The sequence below is a fragment of the Protopterus annectens genome, chromosome 2.part0, assembly GCF_019279795.1.
Source record: "Protopterus annectens isolate FY-2018-M chromosome 2.part0, PAN1.0, whole genome shotgun sequence".
Taxonomy (NCBI): domain Eukaryota; kingdom Metazoa; phylum Chordata; order Ceratodontiformes; family Protopteridae; genus Protopterus; species Protopterus annectens.
Window position 1 is genome coordinate 33,410,947 of NC_056728.1, and position 19,711 is coordinate 33,430,657.

Consider the following 19,711-nt stretch of genomic DNA (forward strand, 5'->3'; position numbering starts at 1 on the left):
CCAACGCCGGACCAATACTTTGGAACTCTGGCCGACTGCGGGACCTACTGACGGCAGGATAACCCAAGTGTAATGACTGCAGCAGTGAAACACGATTAACATCTGCATAATGCTTAGAATTCAGCACTTATGACTGCTTCACCTAAGTGCATGGTGCTACATATGGTACGATGACATATCATTGGAAGGAGTGGGCAAAACTGAGAGAAAAGGACAGAATTAACCAGTTAAATGGGTATTAATAGAAATTCTTTAAAGATATCACAATTTTGAAATTTAAAAAGTAGCATATTTACCTGCAGAGTGGTAAAATGAGCTGGTGTGCAACATAATGAGCAATGCCCTCACAGGGCAGGGAGACTGAAGATGATTTGTCAGGCACTCTGCTAACAACATGGATGGACTGCTGCTTTCCCATAAGGTTGCTTGCTGATTTTTTTTTTTTTTTTTTTTTTTTTTGGTGGGGGGCTACACAGTATATGGCTTGAAATCTGTCATCTGTGCATTCCAGAATACATACCATGTCCCTCATTTTTCTGTATATGTGTGCATGGGGGGATTGCTCAAGGTAGTCTGCTGATATGTGTTGCCATGTAAACAGTAATAATAACAAGTTGGTAACATTACCCATGTCTAATGGTTTTCCATAGGCTCAATAGCAACACTGCTTCTTTGCCACTGCGTAAGGTGACATGCCAACAAGTGATCATTTATGTGGTCAATAGTTTCTGCCTGCAAACATTTCAGTACATTCTTCAGCATTACTTTTCATTATAATTTATTGGTTAATTTCTGATATCCTACTTTTTTTTCAAGAGTTGTTATCCATCGTGAAATAAGTTGTGGCCTTCCGCTAGAATACATATTTAGGTGAAATAGAAAAGATTACGATATTTTGCAGAGTTATTATAAGTAAGCTGTGTTGATCTATTTTTTCCGCAGCTGTCATCTTCCTTGTGATGGTCAACACAAGGATCCCCTAAGAAGTGTTGGAGGCACCTCCTTTATTTCTTCTCACCACAAATCTGCTCTGAGCTACAACAGAATGGCATTAAATATACTGATCCAAAGGACATTGCCAATATCCTGGCAGATCAATTCAGTGCCAACTTCATCCCCCTCTTACCCCCTAAAGGGCCCATCTCAATACCAAACGACTGCCAAATTCGGGTAATCACAGCCACACAGGTAAAAACCACACTCTCCAAAGCAAAGAATACAGCATCCATGGGACCAGACGACATCCCGGACTGTGTATTACATGAACTACAAAATGAAATGGCACCTCACCTAAGTGTCATGTTTAATCATAGCCTCACCTCAGGCTTCGTGCCCAATGAGTGGCACACAGCTACAGTTATCCCACTCCACAAGGGGGGAATCCACCTTGGATCCTAGGAACTACCATCCCATCAGTCTGACGAGCCTGATCTGAAAGGCCATGGAACGTATTATCATGGAACTTATAAACAAAGACATTGGCAACCTTCAAACACTGGACCCCACCCAGTTTGGGTTCGTGAAGGGCCAATCGTGTCTCCTGAACCTGACTGACTTCTTTGAATCAGTCTCCAGAGGTGTGGATGAAGGTAAGGTGGACCACACTGCTTATCTGGACCTCGCCAAGACCTTTGACTCCATCCCCCACTCTGGAATCATAGATAAACTTACTAAGCTGGGGCATATATCCCTATGTCACTCAATGGGTTGCCAACTGGCTTACCGACAAAACCCACAATGTAAAAGTAGCCAACTCCAAATCCAGCTCCAGACAAGTGACAAGTGGAATACTTCAGGGTTCAGTCCTGGGACCACTCTTGCTTGGCATCTACTTCTCTGAAGTACAGGCCAACACTAAGGGACTCTGGCTAACAAAGTTCGCAGATGACTGCAAACTGGGAGCCATTATTGAATCCCCATATGATGTGCATATTCTACAAAAGGGCCTTACAGAAACAGATGCTTGGTGCTAGAGCCATGGGCTGAAGCTCAATGCCAAGAAGTGTATAATTATCCCCTTTGGGAAAAAACACGTACCCATGAATTACCACATAGGTGGCAGTACATTAAACTTCAAAAGTGTGACAAGAGACTTAGGAACACAGGTGGACAGTGGTCTCACCTTCGATAACCACATCGCCACAACAGTCAGGAAATCCTTCTATGTGGCACACCTCATCACTAAGGGCAGGGCTTTTCATCCAAAAAAAAAGGAGGTCATTGTCCCACTGTACTCATCCCTTATTAGACACATCATAGAGTACATCGCCCCATTAGGTATGTACCTCACAAGATATCTGCAACAACTGGAAAGGCCACAGAAACACCTCACTAAAGGAATCACAGGCCTACATTAGATGCCTTATGCTGACCGACTAAAAAAACTCCAGCTATAGTCTGTTGTACATTGTCTGCTCAGAGGTGATCTCTGCTTAACATACAAGGCCATGTCAAACCCAGAGCTGTTGGACATGCGAAACTTAAAGAAATCCCAATCCATCAGAGCCACATGCTCCAGGGACCTAAACCTTGTCATCACAATGAACAAAACATGCTGGAGGTATAGGTTCCTGACCCAGAGACTCCCCATACTCTGGAAGAGACTGCCCATACATGTCAAGCAGAGCGCCTCCTTGGCCCTCTTCAAAAGGAACCTTGACGACTGGATGGGAGATAGAAAATTTACCCTGGGGATCAATTCAGTCGCCTTGCTAGACAGGGGTCCAGGGAAGTAAACATTGTGGAAAGAAATAGTCAGGGAATTGTTATGGCTTGGCTTGTACAGGCCCTAGGGCTGATAGCCTAGTACCAACCTATGAACAATATATACTTTGCATCTTCATCAGGAAGAAGTTTTTTCATCCGATTGTTAGATCGTCCCTCTGTAAACTGATGAGTTTGCCTGTGATAAATAAATTGCCTAAAATTTCAACACTCACTGTTTTTGCCTAGAGCTTAACCACAATTTCATCTTTTGTGAGCTATATTTGAAATGTAAAAATGTTACCAGGCTGAGGAGAATGGAAGCAGTGTCTTCATAATTACCCAAAAATAAATTAAAATATTACAATTAACACACTGAAGAGATAGTGGGTACTTGCACATGCCAAATATGATTCTAAAAACTAGAAAATGGAGGAGAAAAGGGAAAGTTAGTTAAGGAACAGGCAGAGTAGGTGTTAGTTGAAAAACTGACTTCTCACCATCAGGCCAGTAACAGAGAAGCATTCTGTTATTAGATTCTCTCTCATTTGACAAAGAGTTATGCATGTCATGCTAGCCTATAAACAAAAATAACAGAGGGGATATGATTGCTTTCAAGGACTGACTTGTTACTTGAGCTTTAGGACTAAAAGGGTCCCTTCATCAGCAGCTAATAAGTTAAAGGTGCCAGTATTAGATAGAATAGTGATTACCCTGATTACTGAAGATTTACCTCACTCTGGGTGCTGATATGCTTCCCTCCAAAAAGGATGCGGCCTAGCAGCAGACTGAGTGAGGAGGGGAATTAGAGGCTTGGAAAGCTGGCCAGCAGCTGTATCCTTGGCAGGGCGCTACCTATACGCTACTGCAGCGGTGAGAATTAAGAACATCTGCCAGGTATAAAACAGGAAAGATGATTTTCAAATACATAGCAGGAAATATAGGAGTGGGGAAGGAATTGGTTAAATTAATCAGTGAAAGGAGAGAAGGTTGGGGTACTAAGCATCTTCACTGCCTTTATCTTCACAAGGAATTGACAGAAGGATATTGAAGTTTAAATGATGGAGAGTGATACACCTGAGGTTTGGACAGATAAGGGGACTTATTTCAAGTGAGCAGTAGTGAAGTTAATTAAAATGAGGGAAGACAATGCCAAAGGACTAGTCTGGTTGGTCCTCAAAATGCTCACAAACCTTGTCAAGATTCTGGTGAAATTTCTGATGGAAGTGTACAACAAATCACTGGCCAGTTATGAGAGATTAGAGGACTGAAAAAAAGCAGTAACACTTTTTATTTATAAAAGGGGAAGGAAAACGATCCTGGATCCTACTGAAATGCCTGCCTCTTTGACTTCAGTGGCACAGAAAGCAGTGGGCTGGATTTTTAAGGAAAGGCTGATCACAAAAAAGGGATAATAAGTAGAGCATATAAAATACTGAATAACTATAAGAATCAATCAGATAAGGTTAGAAGATATTGGGAAACTGTAATAGAAAGGCAAATTACAAAAGAACAATGTGAAGAAATCTGTAGGGCGTACAGCACATTTTAAAAGGTTTAGGAATTTTGAACGAAAATATTTTGTGTGGGTACTTTTATACCCAAGGTAAAATTCAGTGGATTTTTTATCAGGTAGATAGCAAATGTTGGAGAAGTGGTGGAGAAGAGACAAGAAACATTTTTTTTTTTTATGAGGAATGTAATGAGTTAGTGAGTTTTAAAAATTTCCTACAAAGTACTATGACAGAAATATTGGGGGAATAAATGGTAGCAACTAAAGAAATTACTCTTTTGAACTGAGATCTAAGATATGAATTGCCTAGACGGGTCTATATCAGTTCAACGAAACAGCTCATCATCGAATACCACAACCTCGAACTTCTAACCACGAAATCTACAAACATCAAAAGCTCAGAACAGCAAATCTTTTCCCTGGGAAAAAATTCACTGTTCCGAGAAACACACACACAACACAAGCACACCAAAAAAACAGCAATCCACACACATACACTTAAAATCCTACAGCAAACCCTACACTAAACTGTACATACAGTACTACCTATCCACTATCGTTAACCCAAACCCTAACCCTAAGGTCCGTCACTATCACACATTCATCTCACCCATGCCCTAACCCTAACTCACATACCCCACCCTATCCCTAACGTCCGCACAATCGCACACTTACCTGAACCCAACCCGTAACTCTCCACCACAGTGCTGAAAATAGCGAAGCCACAGAAACGGACAACCACATTCTTTCCCTAGGAAAAAATTTGTTTATCTGCAGCTTCGCTATTTTCAGTGTTCGCTGTTTTCAGGTTGATATTAGACCATTCGAAGTATTAACACTTCCATGATCTAATATAGACCCGCCTAGACAATGTAAGGCACCACTAAGTTTAATATTATTAGTGGCCACAAAAAAGCAATTACTAGAAAATAAAAATCAAAATCTAACCCAAGTGTACTGGATTTATTGAATATAAAGAAACTAAAAGGACTTGAGGTGACATCTTTAGAAAAGGGAAGGAGCAAAATTCATAGAAACTGAATTTGTGGGAGCAATGCATATACAGTAATGCTCATGGGGAGTAAACTTCAAGGAAAGACAGGAATTAAGCAATTTATTTAATGCTTTACTGATTAAAAATTCTTAAAAAGAAAAGGTGTACTTCACAACAATAGTGTTATTATGATTTGTTTTCTTTCTATTAACATATGTAAACTCATAGGTTCATAGGTTCATAGGTTCATACTAGGCTATCTGCCCGAGGGCATTTACAAGCCTAGCCTATAGTTTTGTGGCTTACCACCCCTTTATATGAACTGAACTAATTATTTTTGCTGTGCCTCTGTTTGGCAGCAGTGACACTGTAATAATGGGTATATACGTATATCTCTCCCATCCATTGGTCAAGATTTCTCTTGAACAAACAAGGCCAGCAGCTGCTCTCTATCATGCTGCAACTTGAAATGTGATTTCACAGCAAAGATGTTTAGAAAAAAGAAAAACTCAGTGTCAAGAATCAGCATGAAGTCATAAATAAAATATGCTGTCAGTCCAACCTGATCCAGTTCTATTACTGGATTAAAGTGCTGTCAACCAGAAATGTACCAGATGATGTGGTCTTTCTTAATTTCAGTAAGGTGCCTGAGTCAGGGTTTCAAAGAAGACTGAGAAACCTCTTTGGTGTGATTCTTTTAGACAGTTTAGAGGTGCTCAAGAAAAGAATCCAACTAATTGCAGATGACATTAAGGTCACTGTAAAACATGGAGGAATACACATCAGTAGGGATGGGTGGGGTATTACAAAAGCAGGCAGTGAGGTGACAATTAAGATTCAATGCAGAAAAATGCAAAATGCTCTACATGGGATAAAATAACATGAGAATGAAATATAGACTTGTGGGGGTTGACCTCAATCAGAGCTGCCAAAGAGAAGGATATGGGGTGGTGATAACAGCACTAATGGACCACCACATGCAGAGGCAAAACACTGCAGTTAAGTGTCAACAGGTTGTTGGGATGCCTACTGAATGGAACAAACTATTTTAAAAACAAAGTCAGTCTCCTAATCTACATGATAGTTAGTGGTTAAGCCTCATATTGGGCAATTCCTGCAGTTCTGTATACCACACAAAGAAAAAGACATAGCACTACTGGAAAAGGTACAAAAGAAAGCAACAAGGGTAGAAGGGGATACAGGAAACAGACTACAATTACAGAGCAAAGACTGATGAGGTCTACATAGGTCATTAGCTACAAATAATGAGAACAAGTTACAATCAGGAGATCAGGAAATGTTACTTTATACAGTCTATGGACAGATGCAAATTTGTTCCAACTATTTGCCAGAGAGGGTGAGGGTGAATAACACATCTGATACCTTCAACAGGGATTGCAACAGATGCAGGAAAGAAAGGAATATATGAATTTTTGGGGCAACTGCAATGTACTAGCTGCAAACCAGGTACAGCTACGATAAGCAAACCATCTCCTTTTGCCAGCAGTAAAGCATACATATATATGCATTCATGTACTTAAAATAATTTAAATAAATCTTTTTGAATTTTCACATGCAAATGAAATTTACTAAAGTAAATGTAAACTGAAATTTGAATATCATGAATAATTTTAAGCATGATTTTGCAGAACTGTTACTGAATTCAGTGTATAATACAAGTGACTGATAACTGTCTTCTTGTAGGTTACATTTGGCACTATTCTTCCAGGTCCCTATTGAGAATGGAATCTGTCCTGATGGACCAATCAGATCAACAAAATGTAATAGGTAATTAAGTAAATAAACACCTTCTTCTTCTTGCTCTGATGTAGGACTGCATGTTGTCTCATAGCAAGCTTCTTGTGTGATGGGAATGGCAGTAATCACACTGGCTTCCCTTCCTAGACGCTTCTTCTCTTCCTCTTGCTGTAGGTTCTTTAAGATGTGCTCAGCTCGCTGGTGAGACCGGGACACAGCTCTGGCAGAAAACGATTTCTGCAAATAACAAAAAAAAAATCAATATCACTTACTGCTTTCATGTTTCCCTTCCAGTATCTCCATTAATTCCTTATTGTTTTTAGAGAGTCATTATTTATTTATGGAGCTCTCATTTTTTTTTTTTTTACCAATCTATAAGCCAGTTAATCTAACTTACTTGAACAGCGCTACAACAAAATAGCAAAATATGTAGTCAATATACCCCAGAAATCACATCACTGTTTAGCCCTACAACAACCCTGTGGAACTGAACTCCCTCACTGCCTGGTCTCATACCCTCATCAACAATCTGGAAAAATACCCAAGCTTATCCCACATCCTCCTACAATATACACCAAACAGAATACTATGCTATGGTGATGGACATCTTTTGAATGTATCTAGTTCCAAAAACTTTGCAAGTGACTCTTTTTTCCTACCATGTCTAAAGAATGTGAAACGGCATTCTACTTCAAATAAGATTAATCAGTAATCTTATTTTTTTTAAACACCAGCTAAAGCAACACCTGATGGTCCTGCTCTACTACGATTAAAACATATGGTCCACAGATATTTATTAATCATACAGAGCACCACCCATTAACACTCTTTCCTTTCTTCCCCCTTACCTCTTCCTTTTTCCATTAAACCTCCTACCTTGCTACATCTACATTTACCATGTTATTTGCATACTCTATTTTGCCTTGCGATGTCCTGACTTGGTATCCTCTCTCCCTACAAACTGTATACTGTTAGTATTCTCTACCAGAGTAATATTTAATTGCTGCAGTTCTTTGACAGTGTTGAACTACATAACATTTACCATGGATCGAACTTATTATACAGACTTGCGTTATATTGTCAGAACACACCTTGTATAATATATTATCAAACAAAATTGCCTGTTAATTAATATTTTCTTCAACTATAGCTGCTTATTTATAATCAGATATATTACACTATAAATAAACTTACAATAATGGAGCTTTCTCCCAGTGTGCCTCTACTGAAAAGGGGCACTGCCCAGTCAGATTATTCCAGTAAGCAAAAGTAAATAAATAAATTAAAATGAAGTTATTTAAATGTGTTAATTGGGATAGAGTGCTGGTACAAGAGGGCCGATTTCAAGCTCACCTTTTTTGTGAACAACACGCAAATTCAGATAAATGGAGAAGCTTGGTAGTACTGAAGTTAAAGACTACTGAGCATTCAGTATTAACAAAGTATTGTTTGTAAACAGTATAACAAATTAAAATCAGAAGACTTTAACATGAAAAAATGTTGGTTGAAAACTGTTTAAAGGAAACAGTTTGATACTACCAATCTGTACTACAAATCTACAATTCAAGCAAGATGAAATTGCATTTGCGTTTTCCAAAGGAAGACGCTTGCGAGACAGAAAAAAACAGGAATTCACTAGAAAAACTGAGAGATCCTTGGACTTGAACCAGAGTCTGGGGTTGGGAGATGGAGTTGAACAGGAAGAAAATTAGCAATGTTGAAATTACTAAATATATATGAGACTACAAATCATCAGTCATATGTGAAATATGGCTTTAAAAGAAAAAAGTGGCTTAGAAAGACTGGATTTTTGTTGAACTTGTTAAACTTGTGGGGGTCTGAAAGGCATACAACACATTTTATGTCATTAACGATGGGAAGGACAATAAAAGGGAAAAAATTAACAGTACGTAAAACAATTTTTGCTCTTTATATTTGAATAAAACATTTCATAATATAAACTGCATGTTATATAGTAAAACATTTTCAGTGATTGTTACACATGATAAGCATGATAATATAAACAAGTACTTTTTTCTCTTTTAAAGAAATGCAGACATTACAATGTAAAAAGGGAAGAAAGGTTGGACAAAAGCATGTTAAAATTAATATTTTGTAATCTTTAACTGTTGAGATGGGGAATTGGGTGTAAATGTGCACTGACTATAATATATGCAGAGCTGAGATGTTTTCTCTTACTTCTGCATAGGTGAATGTTTTTATTAATGCCCATGGCTTAATCTAATAAAAAGCTTTTTTGTGTAAGCATGTGGACTTTAAAAATTAGAGAAAACTGTGAATGTAATGAAAAGTTTTCCTTTAGCAAATACATGTTCAGTGTAAGTTGAGAAGTCTGCAGTTGAGGGCAGTTGTATATTCTCTTCTTATGTTTCCATGGAGACGAGCTGACAAATCTCAAGAGATCTGGGCATTGCTTGCTGAGGGAACTGCAAAAAATTAAAAGGTACACGAATAAGCAGTTTTGTAAAAAATAAAGTTTTACTGGAAGTAAATAAGAGATAACAACTTTCCTGGTGCCTAAACACTTCAATTTATTTACTAGAGCACTGTAGAATTTAGTTTTATTTAAAGATAACCAGTGTTCTTTTCCTTAAGGCTATAAGTTAAAGTTCTCTGAAAGCATATAAGCTGTTGTTCACATCAGGAATGGGAATAAAGACAAGAACAGACAGCAATTAGAGTAAGCAGGAGAACATGCTGTAACATGCACTTCAGCATACATAACCTTAATGTTAGGTTATTGCCTGTGGATACAGCTGTTGATTTCGGATTTTTTTTCCTATCAGGAGAGTTAAACTTCATTATTTGAATATATACATAGTTTTGCATGTTTGTTTGAAGTTAATGGGTTATAAAGATGTTCTTTTTGTTTGAGGATTTTCATTAAAACAAAAAGTCTTGTAAAATATGTCATAGGTTCATTTGAATATGACAAGAAACAGTTGTGATCACCCTGCCACACATTAGTGGGTGCATGCAAAACAAAATCTGGAAATGGACATTTAAAAAGCTATCAAATATTATAGGTGGGAATGGATACTTTCTTATCATAATGGCTACACTTTCCATATTACCTATGAATATGAATGGCCTCAAAGGTATAGAGATAAAGACAAGAGTACTGAATTATACTAAGAAATGCAGAGTACAAATAGCAATGCAACAGTAGACATATTTATCAAATTCACATGTTCACTTCTTTTCAAAGAAAGGATTTCTGGATGGATATTCAGGAGAATATCAGGGATGAATGATCCAGGTTATACTTGTGCTAATTGATAGAGGAGCTACAATAGTGATAAAAGAGGAAAAATAGAGAAAAATGGCAGATTTGTGTTAGTAAGTGTCTACTGGCAAGGGAGGAGGATTAAACTGCCATGTATTTATATTCTACCTAAAACTGCTATTAGGGAGCTTAAGAAAATTTTGGGAGAAATAACTAGCTTTCATTGGGTAATATTGCTTATAAGTAGGGACTGGAACTTGATTAAAGTGAGGATGTATATGGGGACCTAGAAGGAAAAACATAATAAAAGAGAGTGGATTTCTGAATTAATTTATGAAAATACTTGGTATGGAAGATGTGAATTCAGTAGTAGGAACACGGAGAGAATTTACATATTATTCCCCAAGGTATAACTCAGCTAGACTAGACAAAAATTATGTTTCACAGCAACATGTGCATTTAATTGAAAGATTGTCATACATCCAATAACTATTTCAGATGATGTGCCAACAACAACCAAGATGAAAATGCAGGTTAATGAAGTAAAAATGAGACAATGGCACTTCCCCACTAACCTATTAAAAGATGGTAACTTAATGAATGGGTAGTGGGAATTGTTCAGGAGTTATTACAGAAAACAGAAATTTCTTCCAAAGTTATAGGTAGTGAGTGGGATACAATGAAAGTGGAGTTTCAAAACAGAGTAGAAATAAAAGAAAAAGAGATACGGTTAAGAGGTAACAGGTATTATTTAGAGGGGATGACAAAGGTTAAACTATTGCAGAATAAGGGGAATCTCACAAAACAAGAAAAGGTAGAACTGTAGAGTGCTAAACAGAAAATAAAGGAGTATCTAGAAACTATGCATCAGGTAGATGAGGTTCAAAACTAACAGTTAAGACTGGAAGAGATGAGATAAAAACAATGCTGTATAATCAATCTGCAGGAACATCTCCATGAGTAGATAGCGATCCTGTGGCTGTTTGGAAGCTTTGGGGGAAGAAAGTGATAAAGATATGGAAAGTTTTGTTTAACAGTCTTTTAAAAGGAGGAAACGCACCAACATCCTGGAAGAAAGCTGTTGTGGCTGTAATATCTAAAGACTGCACAGACCAATCAGACCCAGTTTCATACAGGTCCATTTCAATTTTAAACCATGATTATAAAGTGTGTAGGTCAATAATAGCTAAAAGAATGGCAAAGGTGTTGCCAAAATTGATAGATATGGATCAATGCAGTTTTGTGGAGGGGAGTCAAACATGTGACAACATTAACAGAACAATGATCTAGAGATAAGCAGAATGTAATAAAATACTGCTGTTGCTCGTGGGTCTTGATGCAGAGAAAGCATCTGTCAGAGTACACTCGGATTTTATGAGTTGGGCAATAGAAGTATTTACATTCCCTGATACAATAAGGTTAATTAGGATAATATATGAGGGACTGAAGTCAACAACTAAAATGTGAGGATTCCTCACTGTCAAGTTGTGCCTGAAAAGAGGAACCATGCAGGTGTATCCTCTTTTCCCTCGGCTATTTGCTTATATTTAGAGCCATTGAAAAGAAAATAAAGGATTCAAAAATCCAGGGATATAATTGCTATTGCAGTCAACAAAAGTTGGCTTTATTTGCAGACAATATTATCTTGTACCCAATAAAATCAGAAAAGGATATCTCAGTGTTGTGGAACATTTTGAGAGTTTTAAGTCTTTTCAGGATATAAAATGAATGAAGACAAAACAAAAGCTACAGCTGTAAACTATGTAACCACACATAAATTGATTCAGCAATACCCATATTTATAGGAACATAATAAAATGAAGTAATTGAGAGTATAGATTAAAAAGGATTCTGTTATGGCAAATACGGATACATGGGAAGAGACTAAACAAAATCTAACACAAACACTGACAAACTGGAAGCTCTTTTTTATGGAAATGGATAGCAAGATACAAGCAGTGAAAATGTTTTTAGTCCGTTTAGTTTTATATACTGGTCAGGCACATTTTTATCAACCAGTGGATAAGAATAAATAGAATTAATCTGGGGGAGGAAGTGGGCAAGGGTAAAGTGGGATAAGTTAATCCTTCCAATAGAACAAGGTGGTTTAGGATTACCTGATTTGAACAGATATTTTACAGCTACTCAGTTAAGGCTCATATACATAACACAAGCAGAAATCTATAATTCAACATGGAAAGGGATGATGATGAAGCGGGGGGGGGGGGATTCAAAAAATAAACAGAGAGTAGGATTTTGGATGCAGTTCCTTAAGGAGAATGACAACAGCCACATAGACTATTATACTCATAAAACAAAAGAAAGTATACTTAGAACTAAGCCAATACAAGAATGGAGAAAGGAGATTTTTCCAACAGTGATTATTGCAATTAGGGGTAGAGAGAACAGCAAAGAGGGGTCAGGAATTTACTGGAGAAAAACAGGCAAAGGAACCAAGTAAGATATTGGCAGCAAATAACTAGAAAAAGAAAGGTAACAGAAAGGGAAGAGGCCAAGAATACATTTGGATTGTAGGCTAGAAACTGCAGTGCCTATAATGGGCTGATAGAGGAATCCTAAGTAAAAGGCCTGCTCTGGTAGAGTTTTTATTTGCATCTATAACAGAAATTCCTGTTAAAAAGGGTTAATTAGTAGGGTATTTAAAATATTGCACTATAACTATAGGAATCAGTCAGAGAAGGTTAGCAAAGACTGGGTAGAGAGATTAGATAAGCAATGGGAAGGTATACTTATGGCTCCCAAACATGCAACGATGTCTACAAGATTTAAGATTTTTGCTTGGAAGTATTTGCATTGGTATTTTTATACCCCATGTAGACACAACAATGTTTTCCTTAGGTAGATGTCAAATGTTGGAGGTGTGATGGGAAAGAAAGAGTTAACTGGAAAATATGTTTGGGGAGTGTAATGAGTTGGCAGACTTTACAAATTTCCTACAGAGTACTCTGTCAGAAATATTGGATGAGCAAATGGGTGCAAGTATGGAAAGTTTTTTTTCCAGCTGCAACACAAGATCTGAATTGCCTAGACATAGTAAGGACTCATTAAGTTTAATTTTGAAGTCGGGCAAAAAAATAAATTACTAGAAAATGGAAATCAAAGTCTACACCAACTGTATTTGAATTACTGAATATTGTAACAGAGATAAAAAAACTGGAAGTGGGATCTTTATAAAATGGTAAGAGCATATTACATACACAAAGAAATTGTGGGAGCACCACATGCAGAATAATGTTCTGCAGGAGGAGTGAGGTTTAAGGGAAGGGAGGAATTGAGCTAATTATGTAATGTTGGATTGATGACAGATATATAAAAGAATATATATATATATATATATAATCTATAATGTCTGTAACTGGGAACATGTTAATATGGTTTTGTTTTATTTTATATAAATGAAAGTTACGTACTTACCATAACATTAGATCCTTGTTGTCGCATTTTCATCCACTTCAAACATGTGGGTTGTTGGATCCTCTACCCATAACATCCTAGGTTGAACTACAGATGCTCAGATTAAGTATGCTCCTAAACAATATTTGTGTATGTGTATAATGTAGATACATACATATTATATATATATATATATATATATATATATATATATACATACATACACACACACACACACACACACACACATATATATGCGTGCACACACACACACACACACACACACACACACACACACACACACACTCAAACACACAATTATGCGTGAACTGTAGTGAAATAACCTAGGGAAAGGAAAAAAAGTATTGCGACAGAAGAAAAGCAATCTACTAATTGTAATGGCTGATGAAAAAGTATTCAGTCTAAAAAGACTGAGCTCAGACAGGAAGTAATCTCCACTCGGTCATCTAGAAGCCAAAGGTGACAATTTGGAACGGGGTTGGAGGGAGGGAGTTTGAAGTGGACAAAAATTAGACAATGTGGATCTAACGTTACAGTAAATACATCGTTTTTGTACCCAATGTTGTCTATTTTCATCTGTTCAAACATGTGGGACAAAATCCCAAGCTGTCAGCTGGGTGGTATCAGGAGAGGACATTCCTGAGTATGGTGAAGCCAAAAGATGAAAGTGATCTTCGCTGTTCATCCAATTTATAGTGGGACACTAAGGTGGGTGCTGTTGTTCAGGTAGCTGCTGCACAAATATCATTAACTCCTAATCTTCTATTGAAAGCAGAAGAAGTAAAAACTGCTTTTGTTGAGTCTGACGTAAGTTTCAAGCTAAAGGCAAGTTTTTTTCTATGATATACATAGAAGATACAATCTGAAAGACATCTGGATAGAGTTACTTTAGAAACTGCTTCTCATAACTTCAGCTTAGTAAAGGAAATAAATAATCATGCTTTTCTGAAATCCTTTATCCTGTGAATATAGAATCTGCATTCTTTGTGAACAGCTAATAAATGAAGGAGAAATTCTCCTTTGTTGAAGTATCTTGGAAAGAATACTGGGAGATGTATAGACTGATACTGGATGCCACCTTAGGGATACAAGATACATTGACTTGGAGGGAACCCTGCTCTTGTGAAAAAACAGATACAAGGGTTTTGATGAAAGGGCTTGTAATTCTGTAATTTGTCTGGCTGACATTACTGCAACTACAAAAATACTTTCACTGAGGCCAATATATCTAAATCTTGGCCTGGATAACATTTAGAAACATCAGCCAAATACATTTAACAGATGAATAAGTAAGAACAGCTTGAAAACATCTGTGGGATATTCAAGGACTGAATGAATAGCTGAGGAAAATGGATCTAAGCCCTTGGAGTTAGCCAACACCACCAAATGTGTCCATATGTCCCTACTAAGTTTTACTGTTGGGCTTTTAGGAAGAGGAGAGGCTACTGACTACTGTATCAGAAAGGAATGGATAAGCAGCATCTACTGAAAGTGGAGAAGTCAAGCATTGTACTTTTATAGAGTAAACATCTCAATGAGATCTGCCAGATGGGTGGGTCAACACATGAGGTAGATGAAGAGATAGCTAGATCTGCTGGGGCCAGTAAGGAACTATGAGGATCACACTGGTTTTGTAGAATTTTGTCTTCTGGTAAATCGCACATCAGAGGAAAAGGGGGAAAAACATAAAGGAGTCCAGGTGGCCACTTGTAGTCTACAGTATCCCTCATTTCCCCAGTGATGGAATGAGGAAAAAAGTTTCTGCATTTGGTTTTAGTCAGGAAAGTAAAGAAGTCATTGGGCATCATGCCACCATGCTACTAAGGGACTGATGCATCACTCATGAGATAGCAGCAGGTACTTCTTATACTTGTCAACCACAGAAATGGTCTCCTGGGGATATAGATGGCAATATGGAACCAGCTGATGGACATCATCAATTCCTGCAGATTCATACCTTCCCAGAATATAGGAAAGGATTGAGTTCCCCTCTGTCTGTCGATCTACTTTACAACACTGTCCACCTGTAAGCTGAGAAATCCCACTGTAAAGAAGTCCTGAAAGGCATAAAAAATCAACAGGACTGCTCCCATGCCTGTATGTTGTTATGAACTGATAGTTCTAATGGTGGCTAGACAGTATGAACCATTCATTCATCAAAATTTCCCCCAACCCCATGGTACTGTCACCAAAGGGGGAATATGTAGAAAGGACTCCTGAGGCACAAATTGTTGGTATCTGTCCGTCACGCTAATTGACACATTAAGGCCCTAGAAGTGCAGATCCAATGTACCAGAGAGTCTAGTCTATGACATCATTAGACCCAAAAGAACCCTAATGTGGGATCCTGCATAAGGAACCATTGGTGTAGCTGTCAACATGACAACCAGCACCCTTGGAGAGAAAGAAGCAACAGATGAAGAAGGTACAAGAAGGTACAAAAAAGATGAGACTCACCTGCGGAGACTGGATTCGGACCACTGGGAGTCTTTATTCTCCATAAGTTTGTGTCAAAACTTCAGCCTTTAAATGTGAGCAGTGGAACAAGCGTATCATAAACTCCCTCATCAATATTAAGTGCTGTACAGAAAAGGGCAGCTAAGATCCAATTATCCAGATAATGGGCTCCATGAAGGTGTAAATGCACCAGAGCCATGGACAAGCATTTGCCAAGCAGCCCGGGGGCTGAGATGAGACCAAATGGAAAAGTCAAGAACTGAAAATGGCTGTCTCAAACTCTGAACTGAAGACACTTCATGTTTTCTGTCATAACCTTGATATGAAGGTAGGCAGCATGAATGCCCAGACAGCAGATCCTATCTTCTTCTGCCAACAATGAATAAATTGCATTGTATCTATGCAGAAGATTTCTTTGGGAACAAATACAGTTAGGCTGTTTTGGTCCAAAGCTTATGCCCTTTGTCTTTTGTGGTATCAAAAAGAACCTGGAGTAATATCTGAACCCTATTTAGTCTGGTGGGACTTCTTGGATAGATATTATTTATGAGATTTACATCCACCATTTTTCCTACTTTTTTTCTAATGGGGTGGGAAATCTAAAAGAATCAGGAACAAGGAAACTGACATCAGAAAAAACAGAACTGTTATCCCTGGATATAATGGCCCTCACTGGTCTTTTTCTATCCCCACTGCCTGCTGACTATCAGGCTTCCTACCATGAACTGGGCCCATCTCTCCCAGTGGGTGACTGCTGGTCATAGGAGGCTGTCATTTATGCAACCATCAGCATTTTTTCTGTTACTTGGCCTTAACCTTCCGGTTGGCAGCTAAGTGCGTCCTCACAGATGTGAATGTGTACAATGCATACACATTTCCACACACTCAACATGAAGGCTAACACGTCTAATTTAGCAGCATCGCAGCAGACATTCCAACTATTGCAGCCTATAAGACACTTTTTCCTGAAAGGTGTTTGCAGTGCCAGGAGGAGCAAGACAGTGTTGGATGCTCACTCCCATTCTCTCCTGCCTGGCTCCTCCAGAACCTGAGCTGAGAACAGAACTTGATTCATCTCAGTTTTAGACAGGGCTTTATCCATCTGTACCATGAAACCAGGCTGTTGATTCATCTATATTTAGTTATGGACTTCAAAGCAGATAGATAGCAGGAGAGACAGCCTCAGATGGGAGTAGCCAGGCAAGGCTTCAGGACTGCTGCTGACAGCCCAAAAAATGGAACACAGCAGCTCAATAACAGTTGAGACCCTCTGCTTGTAGTTTGCAATATCTTTAGACTTAGGCTGCTCCCAGACTGCTGTTTCTTTGACTGTTACCCATGCCAAAACCACATATAGTGGAGGTGCATTTGCACAATGGAAAAAGCTTGATGATGAGGTTTGAATCTCACACAAAAAGCCATTAGTCTCACACTTTGTTTCCATATTTGCACATGTGCTTTGACTTCCAGCCTGAATAACACTTGTAATTGGACTGGAACATACATAAAAAGTGGATTAGGAATCCTTGGCAAAATTTGACAAATGAAGACAGATGTGCCAGCAAGTTGCTATGTCAGATTCTGCAACCCTGACACAGTCTTGGCGATACAAGGAAACCTACACTACAAGGTTCACCTTCATGTCCCATTTACATCAGGAACTTGTCTTTATCTGGTCTGTCTGGCAAAGGTTTTATTGTTTGGGACATTTCATCATATACATTAAGCTGGAATTATACCATGCTGGCCAGGTAATGAAGTGCCTTCAACAGAATGGAAAATACGCATGCATATACTTCCCCAGCCGATCCACCACACTGGACTCCTCATCTGATCGTTACTCTCTCAGATGTAGGAACACCCTTAAAAATAGCTGCTGACACCATAATATCTGGTTCAGGAGACTCAGACCAGAAGGACACAGTCCACTTTCTTAGGGACTAGGGCTATCAAATTCAGGTTCTCAAATGCAGCATTAGTAGTTACTGTAGATCAGAGCATAAGTGTGTGCGTGCTATATCTTTAAGGGGCATGCGAGGCTGTACGTGCACGTATAAACTGCAGACACGTGCACTCCCTAGTGCCATTTTGAAGGAGCAGCCAGAGAGAGGGAGCATGCATGATCACAGTTGTTAGTTTGTATATAAGTTACTTAAATTAAAGTCAATAGTCTTCAATAGTAATGTGTTTGTACACAATAAAGCTGCCTGAACAGAACCCATGAAGACTCTTCGATTGTATCCTAGATAGGAGAGTGACTATGTCAGAACTAGGAACGAAGAGAGAATAATATTTGGAGACGTGAGGTTCAAAGACGACAGTGAAGGTAAAACTGTGAGAAAAGAGCACAAACAGCCAGAAAGAATCAAAGGTAATGAAAATTAGCACAAACTGTTTATTTGCTACAAAAGACAAAAAGGGCATTACAAGGGCACAAACCACATTACCAGGCAACCAGAAAGCACGAAAAGTTTGTTAACTAAAGAAAATGTTTAAAATAAAAGTACTTGATGAAACAATTAACAGTAAAGCAAAATGAGCCTGTGTGAAGCAAAACAAGCAAGTTTGATGCAAAATGAGCATGCTTGAAGCAAAACGAACATGTTTGAAGCAAAACGAACATGTTTGAAGCAAAACGAACATGTTTGAAGCAAAACAAGTGTGGTTAAGGTGTAGCTGGGCATGTCTAGAGTAAAATGAGCACAAGAAAAGTACATTGGGCATGGAAAGGGCTTAAAACGAGAAAAACAAATATAATAATAAGAAAATAAAGGGCACATTAAGCAAAAATAAAGCAAGGCAACTGTGTGTTTTGGCAATGTGCTGTATTTGGGCATAACTACAACTTTGTAATGTATCAAGGGCATAACTAAGGTTATTTGAAGTATCTCAAAGTGTGGAAAAGTGCTGACAGTGTGTGCTTATTACTGTGCATGTAGTTCAAAGAGTTTACTGTATGCAAAGTCTAACTATTTCGTGAAGTACTGTCAAAGTATAGCCATTTTGAAAAGTTGCTTGCGTTGGGTGTGTCTATTTGCAAAATGCTGCCATTACAGAGTGCTTCTTGTACTGTAAAGAGTTGCCTAGCAAGGTACCGCCACTTTGGGGACATTTCAGTGTGCTGTATGCAGTTATTCGCAAAGTGCAATTACTCTGAAAAGTTAGTGAGTTTTGGGCAACAGATATTCATAGGTGTGTACTAGGTTAATGGCCCCAGAGCCTTTACAAGCCTAGCCCATAGGATTATCTTGGCATTGTGCCACCTGACCTTAATTCCCAGTGCCTCTGTCGAGTAAAGCTACTGGAGTGATGACTGGGTTGAATTTTCTATTTCCCATCCACTCATCAAGATTTCTCTTGAAGAGGGCCAGTCAGGTGCTCTGCTTGACATCTATGGGAAGTCTATTCCATAGCATGGGCAGTCTCTGGGTTATGAACCTGTCCCTCCAGCATCTTCTGTTGATTGTGGTAATGAGGCTGAGGTCTCTGGAGCATACGGTGTGGAGGGATTGGGATTTCTTTAGATGTAGCATTTCTAACAGAGCTGGGTCCAACATGGCTTTGTAAGTCACGCAGAGATTGCCTCTAAGTAGGCGATATGAGA

At 38.4% G+C, this 19,711-nt stretch overlaps 1 protein-coding gene across 1 annotated transcript in view; it reads right to left on the reverse strand.

Annotated features, from left to right (window-relative positions):
- Positions 1-19,711, reverse strand: part of UNC80 (unc-80 homolog, NALCN channel complex subunit) — a 5,631,640-nt gene that overhangs the window by 2,039,980 nt on the left and 3,571,949 nt on the right. Inside the window, exon 35 of the mRNA XM_044060513.1 lies at positions 7,019-7,205. Coding sequence (XP_043916448.1) covers positions 7,019-7,205 — 187 coding nt within the window. The remainder of the gene's footprint in view (positions 1-7,018; positions 7,206-19,711) is intronic.